We start from the raw sequence: 18,699 nt of genomic DNA, 5'->3' as shown, positions 1-18,699 counted from the left end.
ATGGCGTTAAATTTTTTTTTAAATGCATCCATAATTTTAAAAAATTTTAAAATACATCATAATAATAATTTTAATAATTCATAATGTGTTTGTCTTTGCAAAATGTTAAGGAAAAAAACCAGACCATCAACAAAAGAATAAAAAAAAATAAGTTGAATCCCTTTGCCTTTGGTCGATCTCAGAGAACTGACATCAATCTTTGTCTCCCCTGACAAAACAACAAGAGTACATAGTGATTCATCATGTCTCCCACCTAGCTACAGAACACTTAAGCCTGGTTTTACTTTGGTTAAAAAACGGCATTAGGAATCTTTGTGTCTTATTTTCTACAGACTGCAGGATCATTTCCTGATGGGACACACATTCTATTTCCGTTAAAGTCAGTCCACTACAGAGCTGAGCAGATGGCATTTAGACTTCATTAGTACTCTGGTCACGATGTGCTGGCGATGTGGTGAGCAGTGATTGTGCATGCATCAAGTGTTCGAGAGACAACTTAACAGATAATTGTACTAGGGCAGATTTTTCTACTCTTTCCAAGCAGGTGTCAATACCACAAAAACATTTTCCTATTAAGACAGAAAAATATATATTTTTTATTATACTGTGTGTGTGTATATATATATATATATATATATATCCCAAGCCCAGATAAAATGGAAGGGTTGCATCTGGAATTGCATAAAATTTTATCGCTGTGGCAACTCCTAAACAGTGGTAGCTAAAAGACTAACAACAACAACAATAACTATTGGTTTAGTACCACTGTTAGGGAAAGTGATGTTTCCATCGCCTTCCCTGAAGCAGCTTGTCGACAAATAAACAAGTGAATACTACAATTAGTCAAATAAAAAATAAATAAAAAAACAACGGCCTATTAAAAAAATCCACAGTACTATGTGCTTTCCTTATAATACAGCGAAAGTATATTCCTCCTCAGTATGCTCTTATTTCACCCAGTATCTGAGGAAAAGCACTATAAGCTGTCAAAAGTTGATTCCATTGCACACAGAAGTTTCTCCAGTCTACTTACAAATCTTGTGTAGAGTGGGTTTGCTGTAGTTGAAATTTGAGCATGAGTCCTAAAATTTCAATCAGAGGCAAGGTGTCTTTAACGTTTTGATGTAAAGTACATTATACAGGCGCAGATATTTGATCTTAAGTGAAAGAATAAAGGGTTACAGAGTCTTGGCTCTGTAAAAGCCATGATAGGAGAGACATCGATTTGTTCTCTTGTTCCTAGAATCATTCAGAACTGTCCTTGGAACCGTTTTGTGCAGCCAGGTTGCTCCAACTACCCCAAAAGAGGTTGTCTCAAGGGTATTTTGAGAATATTTATAAAATTAGTGTGGGTGTTGGCAAGATATATTTAAAAATATCAAGACTAACCAACCTGAAACTGAATTTCTTTTTTTTGAGTGATCGCCAATTCTGGGGTAGCAGTTCTGGGGGTCCTTTCTGATGAAAGTAGTTAGAAGAGAATGGCAAGGCTTGTTCAAGCTGACAGAATTTCCTCAAATAGTCATTTGTTATCCATGGATTGTAGAATATGTTGAACCTTAAGATAAATAGGCTACAGCAGACATTCATGTCGGGTTTCACTCCTGTCAGACAAGAAGGCATCTGCAAGTGAACTGACAGTTTCAGTTCGTAAACATATCACCTGGTTGCTTTTCCCAGTATTAAACTGTCTAGCTTTGTTGAACCTTTGTCTACTAAATGTCAGAGTGTTTAGGTGGATAGAAAAATGTATGACGTATTGAAAGCAATCTATCCAGTATATTTTTTAACCAGGGCGTTGTCTAATAGGGTTTTAAATTAAGACTGGGGAACTGACTTCCATGATTACCACAGCATTAACACAGTTTAACAACATTAACGGTATGTGTTACCAGGTAATGTGTACCACTGAAAGATTTAGTCAAGAGATGCATTAACAAAATGTGGGCAGAGCAGCTGGCTGCCAAAACTTACATTCAAAACCAGCCACAGTAGCCCTTTCAGCACTTTATCTGCTTGTGTTATTCTATCTTAAACAACATTTTGTCATTCTGAATTGCTTCTAAATTATCTTTCATTACTGTTAACTGAGGTTCATTACAGTTAACTTGAGCACGAGCTTCTGCCAACACTTTGACAGAGTCATTACTCACATCACTGCTTTATTCACGAACTACAAATCTAGCTTCTACAACAAGGCTGAAATCCAAATCCATCTCTAATCCCAGAACAAGGGCACTACATTGTGTGTAACACAAGGGAATCTACATAATGCACTAGCATTCCATTGTACACTATTTGGGATTCAACCCACAAAGGTTAGTTACCTAAAGCAGAATAAGTGGAGACATAAAGACAAACTTATAAGATTTACAGGACTGTCCTCCACCACCATGTTTTGTTCTCCCCACCTTTTGACTACATACAGTAATACCAACAAGAGTTTAAAATAACTTCACCACTGCTTAGACAGTACTACTGCTGTCCAAACATATTAAGTACTGTTACTAAAAGAAGCATCCAAAGATCTGCTTCATGAATCTGGAACATGTGCTCTTTGTGGCATGATATTCTTTATGCAGTAAACAGTATTTCCATGTCTCCTAAATGAAAAACTACAGTGTTTTAAACCCATTTATATAAAGGCATGCAATGCTGCAGTGTTTTTTTTTTTGTTTTTTTTTTACCTAAAAGTCATAACCTGTAAACAGACTTTGCATTCTTGAAGAATGTGTCTGCCAAGAGCTAACGTTAGGAGACACACTGGCAATCACCGAATTGAAGGAGCCATACTCTCAACCCACTCAACACAAGCACATAATATCATATATCCCTGAAGGCGTGTTTCCTGATTTCAAGAGATTTGCCATTATAATGTACACATCTATTTTTTTAACAAAACAAAACTTACTAACTAGAAACTTTAACTTTTTTTTTATTATTAAATAAATTCATTTTTAAGGATGGTTTAAGGCTGCTTCCTAACAAGCTGACATACTGTATGTGAAAAAAACTGTAGGCAGTCTTACTTACAATTATGAGTTAAATAAGTCAGCAGGGTTGATTTTACAGCTTTTAATACAGATTTTATTGACTAAATTTTTATTACCAGTGCATTATACATTTAAGTTGACTTTAATCAAACAGATCTGTAATGTTTATTATGTATTACTTAAAAATTGTAAGGCAGCTGACTTACAATTAACATTTTCAGATTGCACAACTGCATTTGCATTAGATAATTTTTTTATACGAGGGTTGCATTTTCTTGAATAAATAGTAAAGGAACTATGGCATAAAACCCCTTTTTGCTAGAGACAGTATTTACAGAAAAAAGTTCAAAGATCAGTTTTTGTTGCTTTTCTGGTTGTTGTTGTTTAATTCACCATACAAGTCTGTACATGGATTATATAAAATAAAATAAAAATTGGCCAAGTTCCAATCTTTTGTTCTTTCAGCTGCTGCCATTAGGGTTTGTCCCAGAGGGTCATCCAGCCTGTTCCTTAGATTTTGGCACAGGTTTTATCCCAGATGTCCATCCTGATGCCACCCTCCCACTTTTTTATCTGGGATTATGACTGGTGCCCTGCAACCATGTGCTTTTGTCAGGGCAAGAAGTCTCCCACCGATTAAGTTAAAAACTTTTATATTAATATAATTCTGCCTACAGTATAGATGATTTTATGGTTAATGAGACAAAATTATGATTTATGGTTTAATGAGACAAAAACTAAACCTCATTTTTTAACCTTCTGCTGCTTTAAAAATTTTTTATTAGGACAATAAACTGTAGAGGTAGCTTGACTGTGCCATCTGGAAAATGATAAAACCAGCAACAAAAACCTTGTAATGAGAATATGACCACCAGGAACCATTAAGGACACTATGATGTTTGAATGCTCATAATGACATGGAAGTTGCATTATACTACTGCCATTATGGATTATATTACTACCATCACTTATCTTATCTCATACACATTAGGCCACATAAACACAATCTATAGTTCTTATCAGCTTGTGTACAGATATCCTGTCCTTTAAGCTGGGACAAACTCTTCTCATCTGCTATCATTGGACATGTGCTTTTTCCCCCTCGTTAAATACCTTCTAGAATCAGCTGTGTTGTTCTGCATTATTTATATGAACTTGAACTGCGTAGTTATGGATTTCATTGGCAGTGGTGGTTGGTCTAAAGAAGGTAGCTCCTCACATAGGTTGAAATGGATCGATGAAACCAGTGACACTAAATGCACTCTTTCACCTTCTACCAACGTTAAAGTTGACTATGCTGCGATGCTAAGATTTAATTAGTAGCTTTTACAGCTGGGTTGATCATTTGTCTTTAAAGCTAAAAAATAAGTAAATGTTAGTGACAAATGCCAAACCAAATTACCACTGACTTGTTAGTGAATGTTGGACTAAGTGGACGGTTAAAAAACTTAACAGCAAAGTTAGCAAAGTTTACAAAACACTACTATGGAGCACATAGCAAATACAAAACCAATTTAAGTGGCAAATGCTAACTAAGATTACTTAAGGCTTGGTAACAAATGTAACCTCCGACTTAATGAGTTGCCATACTGTAAATCAACTCAGAATTGATAGCGAAAGCTAACCTGGTTAGCTAAATTACTTGATAGATAGTGTGATTGTTAAATGAAATTACTTGAAAGTAGGTAGCAAATCTAACCTAAATCACCCTAGATTTTAAATTACTTTAGTCTAGATAGTAAATGTTACATTAAATTCCCCTAAACTTAATTTAAAAAATCCTGTCCTACAGTACACATTTGATAGCAAGGGTTATAATACTCTAATTCACCACTAAAAACATGCAGAGTATAAATGAAGGCAATTCAGTGCTGTTCAGTGATGTTGTTTGGTAAACACAACAGACTCAGGCCAGGTGCAGAGAACATAAAGTTCCTATCAGCCGCATTTAACTTACAATGAACCTGATTTGGACATCTGGCAGACCTGCAAACAGACCAAGATGGCCCACAGAACAGATTTGTTTGGTCAGCCAAAATTAATGTCTGTGCTTGGAAGGGTTTTGGATTACATTAGCAATGATCCGACAGCAGTCCCTTACCAAGCATGTTAGTCAGAGTTGCCTCAAATGTGCCTGCCATGTCTAAGCTGAATCTATAGTCATTTAAAACTTCCAATAAAACAAGTTGTTTAGCACTATAATGGCTTTGACATTAGCAATGAGATTTGTACTTTTGGAAAAAGTGTTTCTGAGGAAGACAATATGGTTTGAGTGGTGCTGCGTGACACACAACAATGCTAACTAAGCTAACCATCACAAGAAATTTAGCCTACTGGGATGTTGGGGTTAAATTTGAACAAACTTATTTATATAGTGTGTAGTTAAGCTAAAAGCATTAGGTTATCTAAAGTTATATAAGTTGTCTGCAACTGATATTGTCTCAGTGCTCCAATGATCCTGTTCTTTCTTTCTTTATTTATTTATTTAAAAATACATGTTTTCTCGGTCTCAAAACAAATTTTGAGTAGGGATCCACATTGTCAAGCAAGCATAAGCAATCATGTCTAGCAAAAATATTTAAAATATGATCAATTATTTTCCCTCTACCATTGTCTTTTCTGTAGAATCAAAGGTGTTTTTCCTTATTTTAGTGGGTATTCACATGTTCAGGCTTGGATCAGAGAAGCTTGAGCAGCTCGGATTACACCCACAGCACACAGGTTGATTAGTGCTATCCTACAACATGGCAGGATATTGGACTCGCTTCATCAGTTCGTGTTTCCGGCGTGTTTAAGAAGTGTGTGTCAGTTTGTCCGTGTTGTAGAAAGTTACTGAGCAATAAGTGAGCCTGATTGAGTCTAATAAGAAGTCAGTATATATTAGCGTAGTGTGGTGTGGGATAGGTGTCTGTATGTGGGTGGTGTTTTTGTCTCTAACTGTGAAGTCTGGGTGTGTAAGTGTATTATGAAAAGTACAGACAGATTGTGTGTGCGTGTATGTATTCTGCAAAGCCTATCCACAGCATCCCCTTGCCCGTGTCCTAATTAGCCAGACGTGCAGGTTATATCATGCCCCATTGGCTTCACATTGCATCCTTAATTTACAATAACCAACTTAAATGTTAGCAAATAATTACATTTAGATTTACAGCTCTCTAAAATAATTTGCATCAAACTTTGCAACTTGTATTTCAGTACATGATAAATGGTCCAACTACGAAAGACACCACAACCAACAAACAAGTCAATGCAATTCAATTCAGAAATGTTTCGATATAGTACTGTGGAAAAGTTTGGAGCAATCCCACTTCATTTTTTCTCATGTCTTTAGATTTTGCTTCCAAACCCTATCTTGTATTTTTAATGTAGTCTTAAGGAATAGTTTTCCAGGCTTCATGAAAGAATTTTTGGCTCCCTTTTTTTAGTTCAGTCTCAGTTCCAGAGAAATGCTTTTGTTTATGCTACACTGTGACCAATGAATCATTCAAGCATTAAAAAAAAACTTGTTTGAGGCAGGAACCAGTGAAAAACAGATGCAGATGATGAAAGATGGTTAGATTCAAGTAAGTGGTTAGTACAGTATACTGGAAATGCTGAAAGTGGTTGGAACAGGAGAGAGGGGAAATGAGGTTGGTGCTGAGGGTGTTACATAAACAACCCATTTTAAATTTGTAGCCTGTCTGCAGTCAAACATTGGTTTCCACTTCATTAATCTACATTATCTAATTCTATTTAATGTGAAGAAATGAGGGGTGGCTCACGACTTTACCACAATAATTTATAGTATATTTGATTAAGTGATTAAACAGTCAAATGGTTCAATTGGAATTTAAATCTAAAAGAGTGCAATTACTGTAACCTTCTTGTGTTGCTCCATTTATGTTACAACAAGTGTTTTTATGCAACCATGTCTTTTGAATTCATCAAAGCAAGACAAACCAAGTTAATAGGATTTTCTGTATGATTTAATCCTTGTCTTTTAAACAGATGAGGGCATTTAGTATTTTTTTAAATAAATATGGATAGAATTGTCCAATAAACGGTTAAAAATAAAGGATTATGGGGTAAAAATTAAGGGTTAAAAAAGGGGGCTGAGTAATTTAGGTAGTGGAACAAACAGAAATTTTAAAGACATTCCCAACCAGAACAATTTATGTGCATCATATCAATTATTTATCAGAGTATTTTAAGAACAGGGTTGCACTGTGGCGCAGCAGGTTTCCCAGCTTGAGCTGTGCATTGTTTTGCATGATCTTCCTGTGTCTGCAAATGTCTCCTCCGGGTTGTCTGGTATCCTTCCATGTTGTAAACTGGTGATTAAATTGTACTTAGGTTTGTGAGTGTGTGCGCATAGTGCCCTGTAATGGACTGGCATCCTGTCCAGGGTGCATTCCCAGCTCACACCCAGTGCTACCTGGATAGGCTCTGGTTTTCTATTACTCTGACCTAGATAGAGTAGTTAATGAAAATGCCTACTTTAAATCTAATGACTTTCTTTAGACCTGCTCTTTATCACTCTGCATTTAAATAACCTGCTTTCTGCTGGTGTATCACTGCTGTTCAATTTTGTATTTTACCCTGCGCCCAAATGCACTCTAGTGGGGAAGAGGAGGTTTTTGGAAAAAAAGGTCACTCTGATTTGTTTCCAGTTTTGAGTTTTTTCATTAATTTGTTTACTGAGTCACAGATGCTTTTGTGCTCATGCCTAATCAGCCTAATGATTTTACTCGTAGAACACTGGGACACAGAGCACTGAACAACTTTCTGGTTTTATACAGCATGTAACATTAAAACACATTAATCTTAGTTTTTAACATAAACTCAAAATGAGCTCTTCTTATTCTAAGGATTTAAGGTTTGGGATATACTGTAAATCTAAGGCTTTGCCAAGTGGACTGGTCCAAATCCATGCTTAATGTATACTGTCTAATGCTATCCTATTTTATTTTATACTACCATGCACTATCCTACACTATACTACACTACATACTATAGTCAAATACTTTGTGGGTACTCAACCTGGGGTCTTCATGGATTGGACTTGTTTGTCCAACGCATTCCATGGGTGCCTAATTGGGTTGGGATCTGGGAAATTTGGAGGCTAGGTCAGCAGCCTTGGACTCATGGTGTTCTGGTTCCTTTAAATTGTGGAATGCTTTAATTTTTGGATGATTTGTGCTGCATTGGATTTCTGTGGGATTAGACTGGGTGAGCTGGCCTTTGGTCCCCGTGGGCATGGGTGAGCCTTGGGTACCAATGTCCCCGTCACCAGTTTACCTTTTATACAATTGATATATTTCATACATTAAAAGCATTAAAAGTGTTCCTTTACTAAAACAAAGTAGTCAAAACCCATTTTAGCATGACTTTCCCCCTAAGCAAGGTAGAAAAGAAATGGTTTGCCAAAAAAAAGAGGCCCGGATTAAACTCCAATGCCATAACAAGAGTTATGGAAAAATTTGCTCCAGTGGACCACTTTCTAGTTTAGCCCGCCTAGCAACTATTAAAACTAAATTTAAAATTAGTTTTTAGCCATTAGTGTGGTTGTGAATGAGAGTGTTGATTTTTAAATGGACTTTCCAGTTTAGCACACCTAACAGCTTGGTACAGTTATAGTGCAGATAAATAAATCCATTAGAGGGGACTATTTTCTTGTCTGTTTGAAAAATAAATAACTACAGTACCTTGTTCATTCCATAGGAATTTTACATACAATATTATTTATATATTTATATTTCTTATACTGTATATTATTCTAACTTTTGCTCGTACTGCAAAACTGGAGACCATCTGTGACTGTTATTCATGTTTTGACTATTATGTCATAATATTTAATATAATAATAAAATGATATAATATTTTGTACTGTAGTATTATACCCCACCATACCCAACCCCTTGTAAACTGGGAACCAGAATGGACTGGTTTGGAGTTATGGTATGAGTGTACATAAAATAGTCTATAATATTGCAATGGAACAAAAAAATCAATATAGGTTTTATAAATAGAAATCATAAAAATGGCCCAGACTGTGGTTATGCTGTTCTTCCATCCAAGCTGTCAATCTCTTCAGCTTCAATCACCCCTAGCCTTCTGGATGCATTTTTTGACTAAAGCCCTTCTTATCCAATCAGCTAAATTTATTGGTTGGCCTCCTCCAGGCATACTCTTTCCAGTATTTAATAATTGATTCATGGGATGTGCAAAGTATTGTGATATCTTTTGTAAATCTGTCCTAGACAGATTTAGACAAGACTAGACTTCGTAGCTTCTTTTTCTTCATGATGGTGTTTGTGTCATTTATATTCTCTTAGAAATTTTGGGGGAGTTTAGTATTATGGAAAATTTTGTTGAGATTCATAACCAATAATCTCAATTACCTTGACATACAGTACAGTCTCCAACAAGTCCATTTTAGTTCCAGCCTCCTACACTACGAAATGTGTGAATGTTCAAGGCACTGCACTTCATACTGTACTTACTGTGAGAAAATGTGCAAATATTTATTTATGCATTACATTTTAGCCTTAGACAGGCCTGATTTTCTATAAAGCACATTGATTATTTTGCATCTCGAATCCAACATGACATAAATCCTCCTCCGTGTTAACCCTGAAATCAAACAAATTATGTTTAAAATTAGGATGTAAATCTACATGTAAGCCAACAAAATAATAGCATTTTATGAGGCACTGTATAGGGCTTAAATTAAATGTCACTCATGCGCGCGCGCACACACAAAAACACACACACAAAACACTTGCATATACATATGAAACAGTCACACATACATACATACATATATAAATATATATATATATATATATATATATATATATATATATATATATATATATATATATATATATATACTACTAACTGCTCAAACAACTATATAGGAAATGCACATACACACAAACTCTCCGCGCACACACCATGGTAACGCATGGAGGAAATGACGTCGTACTGTAGGTGTTCCAAATGGTGGAATTTTGTAGAGCGAAATCCCCTTAACAGACATTCCCTGCACATGACGTAGGGTGTAGTGATTTCAATGTATATGGACTTGTCGACTAATTCTCCCTGATTAGTATTAGATTAGTATTAATTTAATGTATTTCATATGTAGTTGTTTAAGCAGTTAGTAGTATATATGTATGTGTGACTGTTTCATATATGTGTATGCAATTGTTTCATGTGTGTGTGCTTGAGTGAATTTTTATTTAAGCCCTATAGCATTAAGCGCCTTATAGCATTGTTTACTGTGACTTTAAATTTTTATTCCTTTTTTGGGGGTAATTTGTTTATCCACTAAAATGTTATTATGCTGCTTTTATTATTTTAATTTAACTTAGCTTTTACTAAAAATTAAAACATGAAATAAATGTTTGTGGTGCTGGCAAATTATATTTACAAATAGTTCTTGCTAGAACAATATTGTCAAGTGCATTTGCAAAACCCATCAAGCATCATGATGAACATGAAATTAAAAGGCATGTCCAAACTTTTGACTAGCGGTGTATGGGCTTTATACTGTAGTGTTAGGATTAATAAAGATTTAAATGTTAAATAGGATTCATTGATTTCAAAGACATAACTCTTATTGCTGGGAAAATTATCTTAGAATCATAAGAATGTTTTTTAATCTTGTGGTATGTTCAGTTAATGGTTTTAATTTATTATTTTCTCTCTTTTTTTTTTCAGGGCAAAACTCTTTCGTGGGAAAAAGGTCCAAGGAGAATATGACATCCGAGTGGAGCAGGTAAAGGAATTAATTTCTATCATGAAAGAATGAATCAAGATATTCGCTTATTAGCAGATTCATTAGCAGTCTCGAATAAACAATTTCTCATATTTAAAAAAAAAATTCTCATCTCAGCTGTAACCTTAAGACTGTTTTTTTTTTGTTTTTTTTCATTTCCGTAAATGTATATAATTGCAACAAAAGGTAAACGGCATAGAATCATGTTAACAAATGTCGTGGGTAGTTCCAGGAAATGGACAGCATGTGGCAAACTGCATTAAGCCATATACCCATCAGTGTTGTGTAATCCATCGTGCTGAAGCGTGTGCATCTAAAATCACCTTGAAAGCATGCGGTCTAGTAAAGACGATGAGTCATGAGTGTAAATGTGTCTGAGTGTGCATTAACTTAGAGGCTGACTCTAGCTCATGTCCTAATATAGGAACCTTGTTGCTTTAAAATAAAAGCATTTACATCAACATTATGGTTAAAAATAACACGAGGTACATGAATGTTTATATGATTTGAAATAGTACTTTTAACCATGATCACTGTGCCCTCATGCCATTAGAGGATAAAATGCAAACTGTATAAACTTTCCCAGCTGCCTAATCATTTTCAGGCTTCAAGTTAATGTTTTTCTGATATGATATTCACCCTTATTCACAGTGACACAGAATAATTATCTCAAACTACAGACTAAAGACGATAAACTGGAAATCCAGTTTCAGTCTGATCGCAAATTATATGTCTGTTGTTTCTCAATCTAGCATGGAATATAGTGATTAACAAAACGCACTTTTTACAAGGAGGGAAAAAACGGACAGGGTGAAAAACAGCATGGCTTTGAAAGAGTTATGTCACATTTCCGGCAAAAGCTATAATTAAAATGACTAACTAGTCAGTGTTTCACAACTTTGACAGAAAAAAACGAAATGTGGTAGGTGAAATTACACTTCGGGATAATGACTAATGACCTAGTAGTGATTTTTCAATATAACTCCCATATAACAAATTATGTAAGTAAAAAAAAGTTTTTCATTGCTAAGTTTATTGCTAACAGCAAAACGCAACATTTTTTTTGCGTGTGTGTGAATTAAATCATTTGTATTGAAAATTAGAGAAGAATCATTTGCCATTTGTTTTTCCTTCTAGTAGCCCTAATGCAATTTGCAGCTTCAAGAGGTTGATCAAAAATGATTGAGATCAGATTACCTATTATTCCAAATAACTGTCAAGAATTTTTGTTAAAAGTACATGATTCCATTACATGATTTACAGTATTATCTGGAGAAACAGCTTCAACCTTTTTGCCTAAAGGAAAATAATAAAGGTATGTGTGTGTAGGGGTGAGGGTGTGTAGTACTGTGCAAAAGTCCTAGGAACATGGAAATAAATGAACAAGGATGCCTAAAATAAATACATGCAATTCACTGATTAATTGATTGATCGATTGATTGATGGATTGATACATGTAATTAGTAAAACAAAGTCAGTATTTGGTTTGACAACATTTTATGGATACTTCAGTCTTAGCAATTTGTGCAGATTTATAAGCAAACTACAAAGCTAGCAACTAAGTTTTACTCAGCATCCTGCAGAGGCACTCACAGTTCTTCTGAGGACTTTAACTGGTGCACCTATGTCTTTTTTGCATGCACCCAGCAGCTTCCTTTTTTTTGTCTAAAAAGTGGTTACTTAGATAATCTTTTGCTTTTTTTTTTGGCATATAAATATTTTTCTGTAATTGGACCACCTTGCCAAAAGACAAAAGTGTTAACTAAGTAGCTTGGGGAAATAAACATAAAAATTTTGGGTCCATGGCTACGAAGGACCCCAGGCCTTAATCCAGTGGTTCTCAAACATTTTCTGTCATTCCCCATTTAAGGGGGTGGACAAATTTTTAAGCCCCACTGGTCAACAAAATGATAACGAAATCATCCAAGTTTACTATTTATTGAAATATCAATTTCTAAACCAATAAGATCTTCCTACATTGTCTTTAAGCTACATCCGCCTTAAATTATACATGTTTAAAAGCATAAACACCATTATTCTCTACGGCGCAACAAGTGATTTATGGGTCAAACTGCAGCACACCAACAAAAAGCATAGAACGATATTGATCTTCCCTTCTGTTCAGCGCCTGAAGGATCAAAAAGCAACTTTGTTACCACACTTGAAACTAGAAATGCCAGACTAGTACTGCCTGATAAAATATAACATTTTAACAAAAATACAGAAACATCAGCATACACATTGGAATAAATGAAATTACATAAATAATGCTGAATGTTTCCTTATATATTGTTCCTCTGCAATTAACATGCCGACGGTAAACCGTTATTGTTGCACTATGGTTCCACTTTTTCTCTGATGTTATTTTAATTTACTTGTATTAATAATCCATTTCTTTTAGTGTGATTGTTTAGTTTCGAGTGTCCGATCTTTATTGTCAATAAAGAAAAGCATGAATTAGAATACTGTAGGTACTTTCCTTTTATTTTCCACTAATTCTATCCCGTGTCATGTCTGTATTCCCCACTAGTGGGGCGCGCCCCACACTTTGAGAACCACTGCCTTAATTCCATTGAGAACTTGTACACAATCCGCAAGAGGTGGGTGGACGAACAAAAAGCATTGATTATGCAAGAATGGGCCGCCATCAGTTAGGATGAAAGAAGCGTAAGGATCATCAGTTTTCCAAAACATTCTGTTGCACATGGGGAGTGTAAGCTGGCCTGGTCAATAAAAGAACTACTACTGTAGCTCAAATTGAGGAAAAGGTTGATGCTGGTTCCAATAGAACGGTTTCAGAACAAACAGGTCATTACTGTTATAGTGGCAAAGGGGGAGATGTACTCAATAGTAGGCGGGTGGTCGTAATGTTATGGCTGGTATATGGAACATATGGTGTATATTCCCTGTAATAAATTGAGCATTTTGTAATTAAATAACTGCACAGGTCCATATTGCAAAATGTTTTTTGTGTGCGATTAATTGTGAAACACTACCCAGGAAATGTTGTAGTTGCTGTATTCTAAAAGATTTGTTTCCTCCAACATCCTGTTCCCTAAAAAGTTTATTGCTAACAGAAATGCAGTACAGTGGGCTTCAGAAGCATGTTTTCATCACCTTGTGTGTCTGATTTATATATATTTTATTTCTTATCTAACTGGAGCACATCAGCAATAAATGATCATCTATTAGTGTTTAGTGTTGATTATTATATTATAGTATCATTATTATTAGTGGGGTTTTTTTTTTTGTTTTCTTTCACACTCCATGCATGATTCATCCTTATACTTGGATCATTTGCAATTGTAACTCACGTCCTGTTGCTGTGCACAGTCCGACATGAATACCCTTATATTCATATTGTGCAAAATTCACATTTCAGACATTTAGAAATCATTTAGGGTCTCCAGTGTGTGTGAGTATTGTACAAGTAAAAAAAAAGAATGTGCGAGAAAAACATTGCCTGCTTAAAAAAGCCAATCAGATTCCCCCTGATGTGACCTCATAAGAATATCCCCATCTCCCAGCTTGAACAGTCTAGAACCCAATCTTTGTTGGGGTGTGGCTCTGTAGTAGACATTGCATAGAAAGTGCATTTGAAGGAGAAATGGAAAAAAGGAAGTTTAAGGTATGAAAATGAACAGTCTGTAGGGTATTTCAGCTAGATTATTAACACATACTTTGAAGGAGCTCTGTGATCTGTGTTATGTTCCTAAAGATTACTTAAAAAAAAAAAAAACAAGACCCAGATTGTAGATAATCTGCAGACTTCCTAAGAACAGCTATTCTAAGTATAATGCTACAGTATGATTCTCAGACAGAACATCCACTCAAAGCACTTGTAACTGTCTGGCTTCATACAGTTGTAGAAAAGTTATTCTTTCTTACCTCCTACAGTAACTGTTTCTGTGCCCTTCTACATCTAAATCCTTTCAATTTCTCTTTCTTATGTTGTCTCAGGGAATTTTTCAGGCTTGTTTCTTAAGGTGCTACATCCTGGTTTCTGTAAAGCTGCTTTGTTTACCATGTCTGCTCTTAAAAGTGCACACAAGTTTTCAAATAAATTGAACCGTCTCTTATCATATTTCAGGCTGAATTCTCCGAGATCAACCTTGTTGCGCATGCCAATGGGACGTGCAGCGTGGACATGCAGGTTATCAGGAATGGGACTAAAGTTGTTCGGTAGGTTGGAGCAGAACACTTATTTAAGCTAGTACGTGTGATATCAATTTTTACGCGCATTTATTTTTGAACATTAAACCTGTCCGTCTTCTGTGAGACCTGATATCATGAACGTCAGTCACATGTAAAATGATTAGAATCTTCCTGTGTGTAAAGCCTATTTGGGTTCTTCAGCATGCCAGACAGACAAAGTACAGGAAACCCAAATCACAGCTTGTTCCACACACACATACACACACACAACCATGGACCAGAATGCTTATCCACTGATGTTTCTGGTGAGGTAAGATAATTATACAGGAAACATTAACAGACTGCTTTGCACAGTTGGACATACAACCAGAACATGTTCAAGCATGTGTGAAGCTCTCTTGTGTATATCCGGATGTTTGTGAATGTTTTTTCAGTATGTGTGTACTGTATGTCTGCTTGTGAATGGTCATCTTTGTACTGTATCCATGAAAGGTAGCCTGCAGTCATTTCAATATGGAACGAAATAAAATTCAATCTTGTGGTTTAAAGTAAAACTCTGTTTTAAAGTAAACCTCCTCCCTTGATGATTTGTCTCTATAATTAACATGATTTATGTTTATAATGAATTTCTGTGCATGCCTTTCTTTTTTTTTGTAACTGCCTAAACCCACACAGGCCCAACAAACTCCACTAGTGTTCTTCTTTCTGCTTGTGCTTTTTATAAAGCTTCATTGAAATTCTATGTGCACACAGTCCTTCAAATAGGCTCAGTGTTTATTCTTTTTTATCCACATGCACAAAAGAGAAGCCAACACTTGCTCGCTGACCTGAGGAGACCTAGCTCTGTGTCTTGCTTTCTTGTTCACTTTCCTCCTACTCTCTGACACTCAATATCTCTTTCTCTATCAGTTTCTTCTCTAAAGTCTGTTAAAGGCGCATATTTATTTCCCAGGCCTCATTTTCCTCCCACTTTTCTGATCATTACAGTCTTTCTCCAATTTATTATGGTTCAGATATTGAGGGCTTTCCTAAAGGAGAACAATGATTAACATTAAATATTCTTTTAAAATGAAAGCCGACATTCTAGAAGAGCTGAGCGTAAGCATTACAGTTTAGAGTTTCATTTTTATTCTAGTTAAAAATTAATATATGGGTTGATGATTCGGGTGATTTGAGTGATACACATAAGGATATGTGTGTCAACAGTATTTTTTCCCCATAAACTGTCTAGTGGACATACATGACATGATACTAAAAAAAACTTTCTAGAAGAATAGTAGAAGTATTTCTGAAATATGCGAAATGTACACAAATCTCAAGATTAATGAGATATTCACCTTCTTTTGAATCCCAATTCTTAAAATGGATATTAAATAATTTAATCAGATTTAATGTTAACAAACTATAGTTTTGGCAAGTTAGTTAGAACTTGTTAGAATCTACTTCATGCAAGACAAAAGTACATTTTCAGCAATTGTTTACAGACAAATTAATTCACTGTAAACCAATTCCAATGGGTCAAAAAGTTTCCATACACTTACTATGCCCCTTTGTTTGACATCACAAGATAATCAAAAGGAATCAGCAAAGACCTCAAAAAAATGGTGGATCTCAACAAGTCTGGTTCATCCTTGAGAACAATTTCCAAATGTCAAATTTGTACCAATGCTATGCACGTACAGTATAAATAACATGGAACCATGAAGTCTTCCTAAGGAGATGCAGGTTTTTATACAAAATGTACAAATCAATCCCAGAAAAACAGCAAAGGATCTTGTGAAGACAATGGAGGAAACTGGGACAAAAGTATCTGTATCCACGGTAAAAGGAGACTCATATTTATGTAAACCGAACAGCTGTTCAGCAAGGAAGAAGCCACTGCTCTAAAACTAGAGGAAAAAATCCAGACAATGATCTGCAGCTGCACATAAGGACCAAGATCTAAGTATGTAGACAAATGTCATCTGATCTGATGAAACAAAAATGTAACTGTTTGACCATAATGACAAATGTTATGTCTACACGAAAAGGGGAAGTCTTGCAAGCCTAAGAACACAACTGAAACCGTGAAGCATGGCAGTGGCAGTATCATGTTGTGGGGTGCTTTGTTCAAGGAAGGACAAATAGATGGCATAATGAGAAAGAAAGATTATGTGGTTATGTTTAAGAAACACCTGAAGACATAAGTCTGGACATTAAAGCTTGGTTGCAAATGCGTCTTCCTATTAGACAATGACCCAAGCATACTTCCAAAGTTGTGTCACAATGGTAAAAATAAAAATAAATTGCAAGAATAAAAAAAAGTGCAAGCAAGGATGCCTACTGTACAAACCCAATTCCGTTACACCAGTTCTGTCAGGAACTTATTGCAACTTATTGCAAGAAACGTGTGGAAGCCTACCCAAAAGGTTTGACCTGAGTTAAACAATTTTAAAGCAGTGTTACGAAAAAACATACCAAAGTGTATCTAAACCTTTGACCTACTGGGAATGTGATAAAAGGAATAAAAGCTAAAAGAAATTTTTCTCTCTACTTTTATTCTGACTTTTCGCTTTTTTAAATTATAGTAGTGATACTATCTGACCTAAGACAAGGAATGTTTACAAGAATTAAATGTCAGGAATTTTGAAAAACAGTTATAAATATATTTGGCTAAGATGCAAGTAAACTTCAGGTTTCAACTGTACAAACTGTAACTCACAGAGAAACTAGTTGCAAGTCAGATGTTTACATACACTACTCATGCATATAAATGTCATAGCAGTATCGGGCTTTCAATAATTTCTTTAATCCTAGATAAAGGAAAAAATATTGGATTGGTAAGATTAGGTTTTAAGGTTTTTTCTATATTAAAACAGGGTCAAAGTTATAAACGTTGGGTCAAAAATATACATACACGCTTGACACAATAAATACACACTAAACGTCCGGAAAGATCTTGTGATTGTCCAAGCTAAAGGCCTCTCAACTTTCTGTTATTAATCATGATGCATTACAGCTGGCCTCCCTGTACCAATACAAACCGAGTTGGTTTGACAGCACTCATTGGATTGGCCTGGCATTAACTGGAATCTGTTAAAACATCAGTGTCTGTCTTCAATCAAGTGAGATTTACACTACCATGGACTGAAAGGCTTCTGTCTGAGAAAGAAACCCCTGATTCAAATTTTAAATCTTTAAACTCGAATAAAGTGACCACATGAATAAAATACAGCCTTCTGGGGAAAAGTTGCCTAATTGTCCTCTAACTGTTCTCTCTGTCTCTCTCTTTATTCTCTTTCGAGCTACACATTTATAACTCCTGAGTTGCCAGCGATCCTGACCTCTTCTGCCTTCTGACAATCTTGTTATTATAATTTATACATATTTACTCAAACTTCTGAATAAAAGTGAATAATTATTCATGCAGTATTTGCAGTAGTATTAATACAAAGCCTTATATTAAAACCTGAGTTAAGTGTTAAAGTGCTAATGAAACCAATGTTCCTCCTGCAGATCCTTCAAGCCTGACTTCGTACTGGTCAGACAGCATGCTTTCAGCATGGCCCAGAATGAGGACTTTCGTAATCTGATCATCGGCCTGCAATATGCCGGGATTCCCAGTGTAAATTCACTCGAGTCTATTTACAACCTCTGTGATAAGCCATGGGCGGTGAGTCTGTTTTCTACATGGATGAGTTGTCATTTTGGAAGGAAAATGTCTTTCCTTCTGCTTCTTATGCTCACTTTGAATTAGTATATTTTCAATTCGCAATATGAAGTGGTCATGTGTGTTATTTGGTGGCAGTA

The 18,699-nt window shown here is 35.5% G+C and overlaps 1 protein-coding gene across 1 annotated transcript in view; it reads left to right on the top strand.

The window, feature by feature from the left end:
* Positions 1-18,699, top strand: part of syn2b (synapsin IIb) — a 65,846-nt gene that overhangs the window by 23,962 nt on the left and 23,185 nt on the right. The window contains exons 2-4 of the mRNA XM_053484488.1: positions 10,698-10,755; positions 14,846-14,937; positions 18,406-18,562. Coding sequence (XP_053340463.1) covers positions 10,698-10,755; positions 14,846-14,937; positions 18,406-18,562 — 307 coding nt within the window. The remainder of the gene's footprint in view (positions 1-10,697; positions 10,756-14,845; positions 14,938-18,405; positions 18,563-18,699) is intronic.

This window comes from Clarias gariepinus, chromosome 23, assembly GCF_024256425.1.
Source record: "Clarias gariepinus isolate MV-2021 ecotype Netherlands chromosome 23, CGAR_prim_01v2, whole genome shotgun sequence".
Taxonomy (NCBI): Eukaryota; Metazoa; Chordata; class Actinopteri; order Siluriformes; family Clariidae; genus Clarias; species Clarias gariepinus.
Note: the sequence above shows the minus strand (reverse complement) of the source record. Positions and strands in the feature narration are given on the sequence as shown.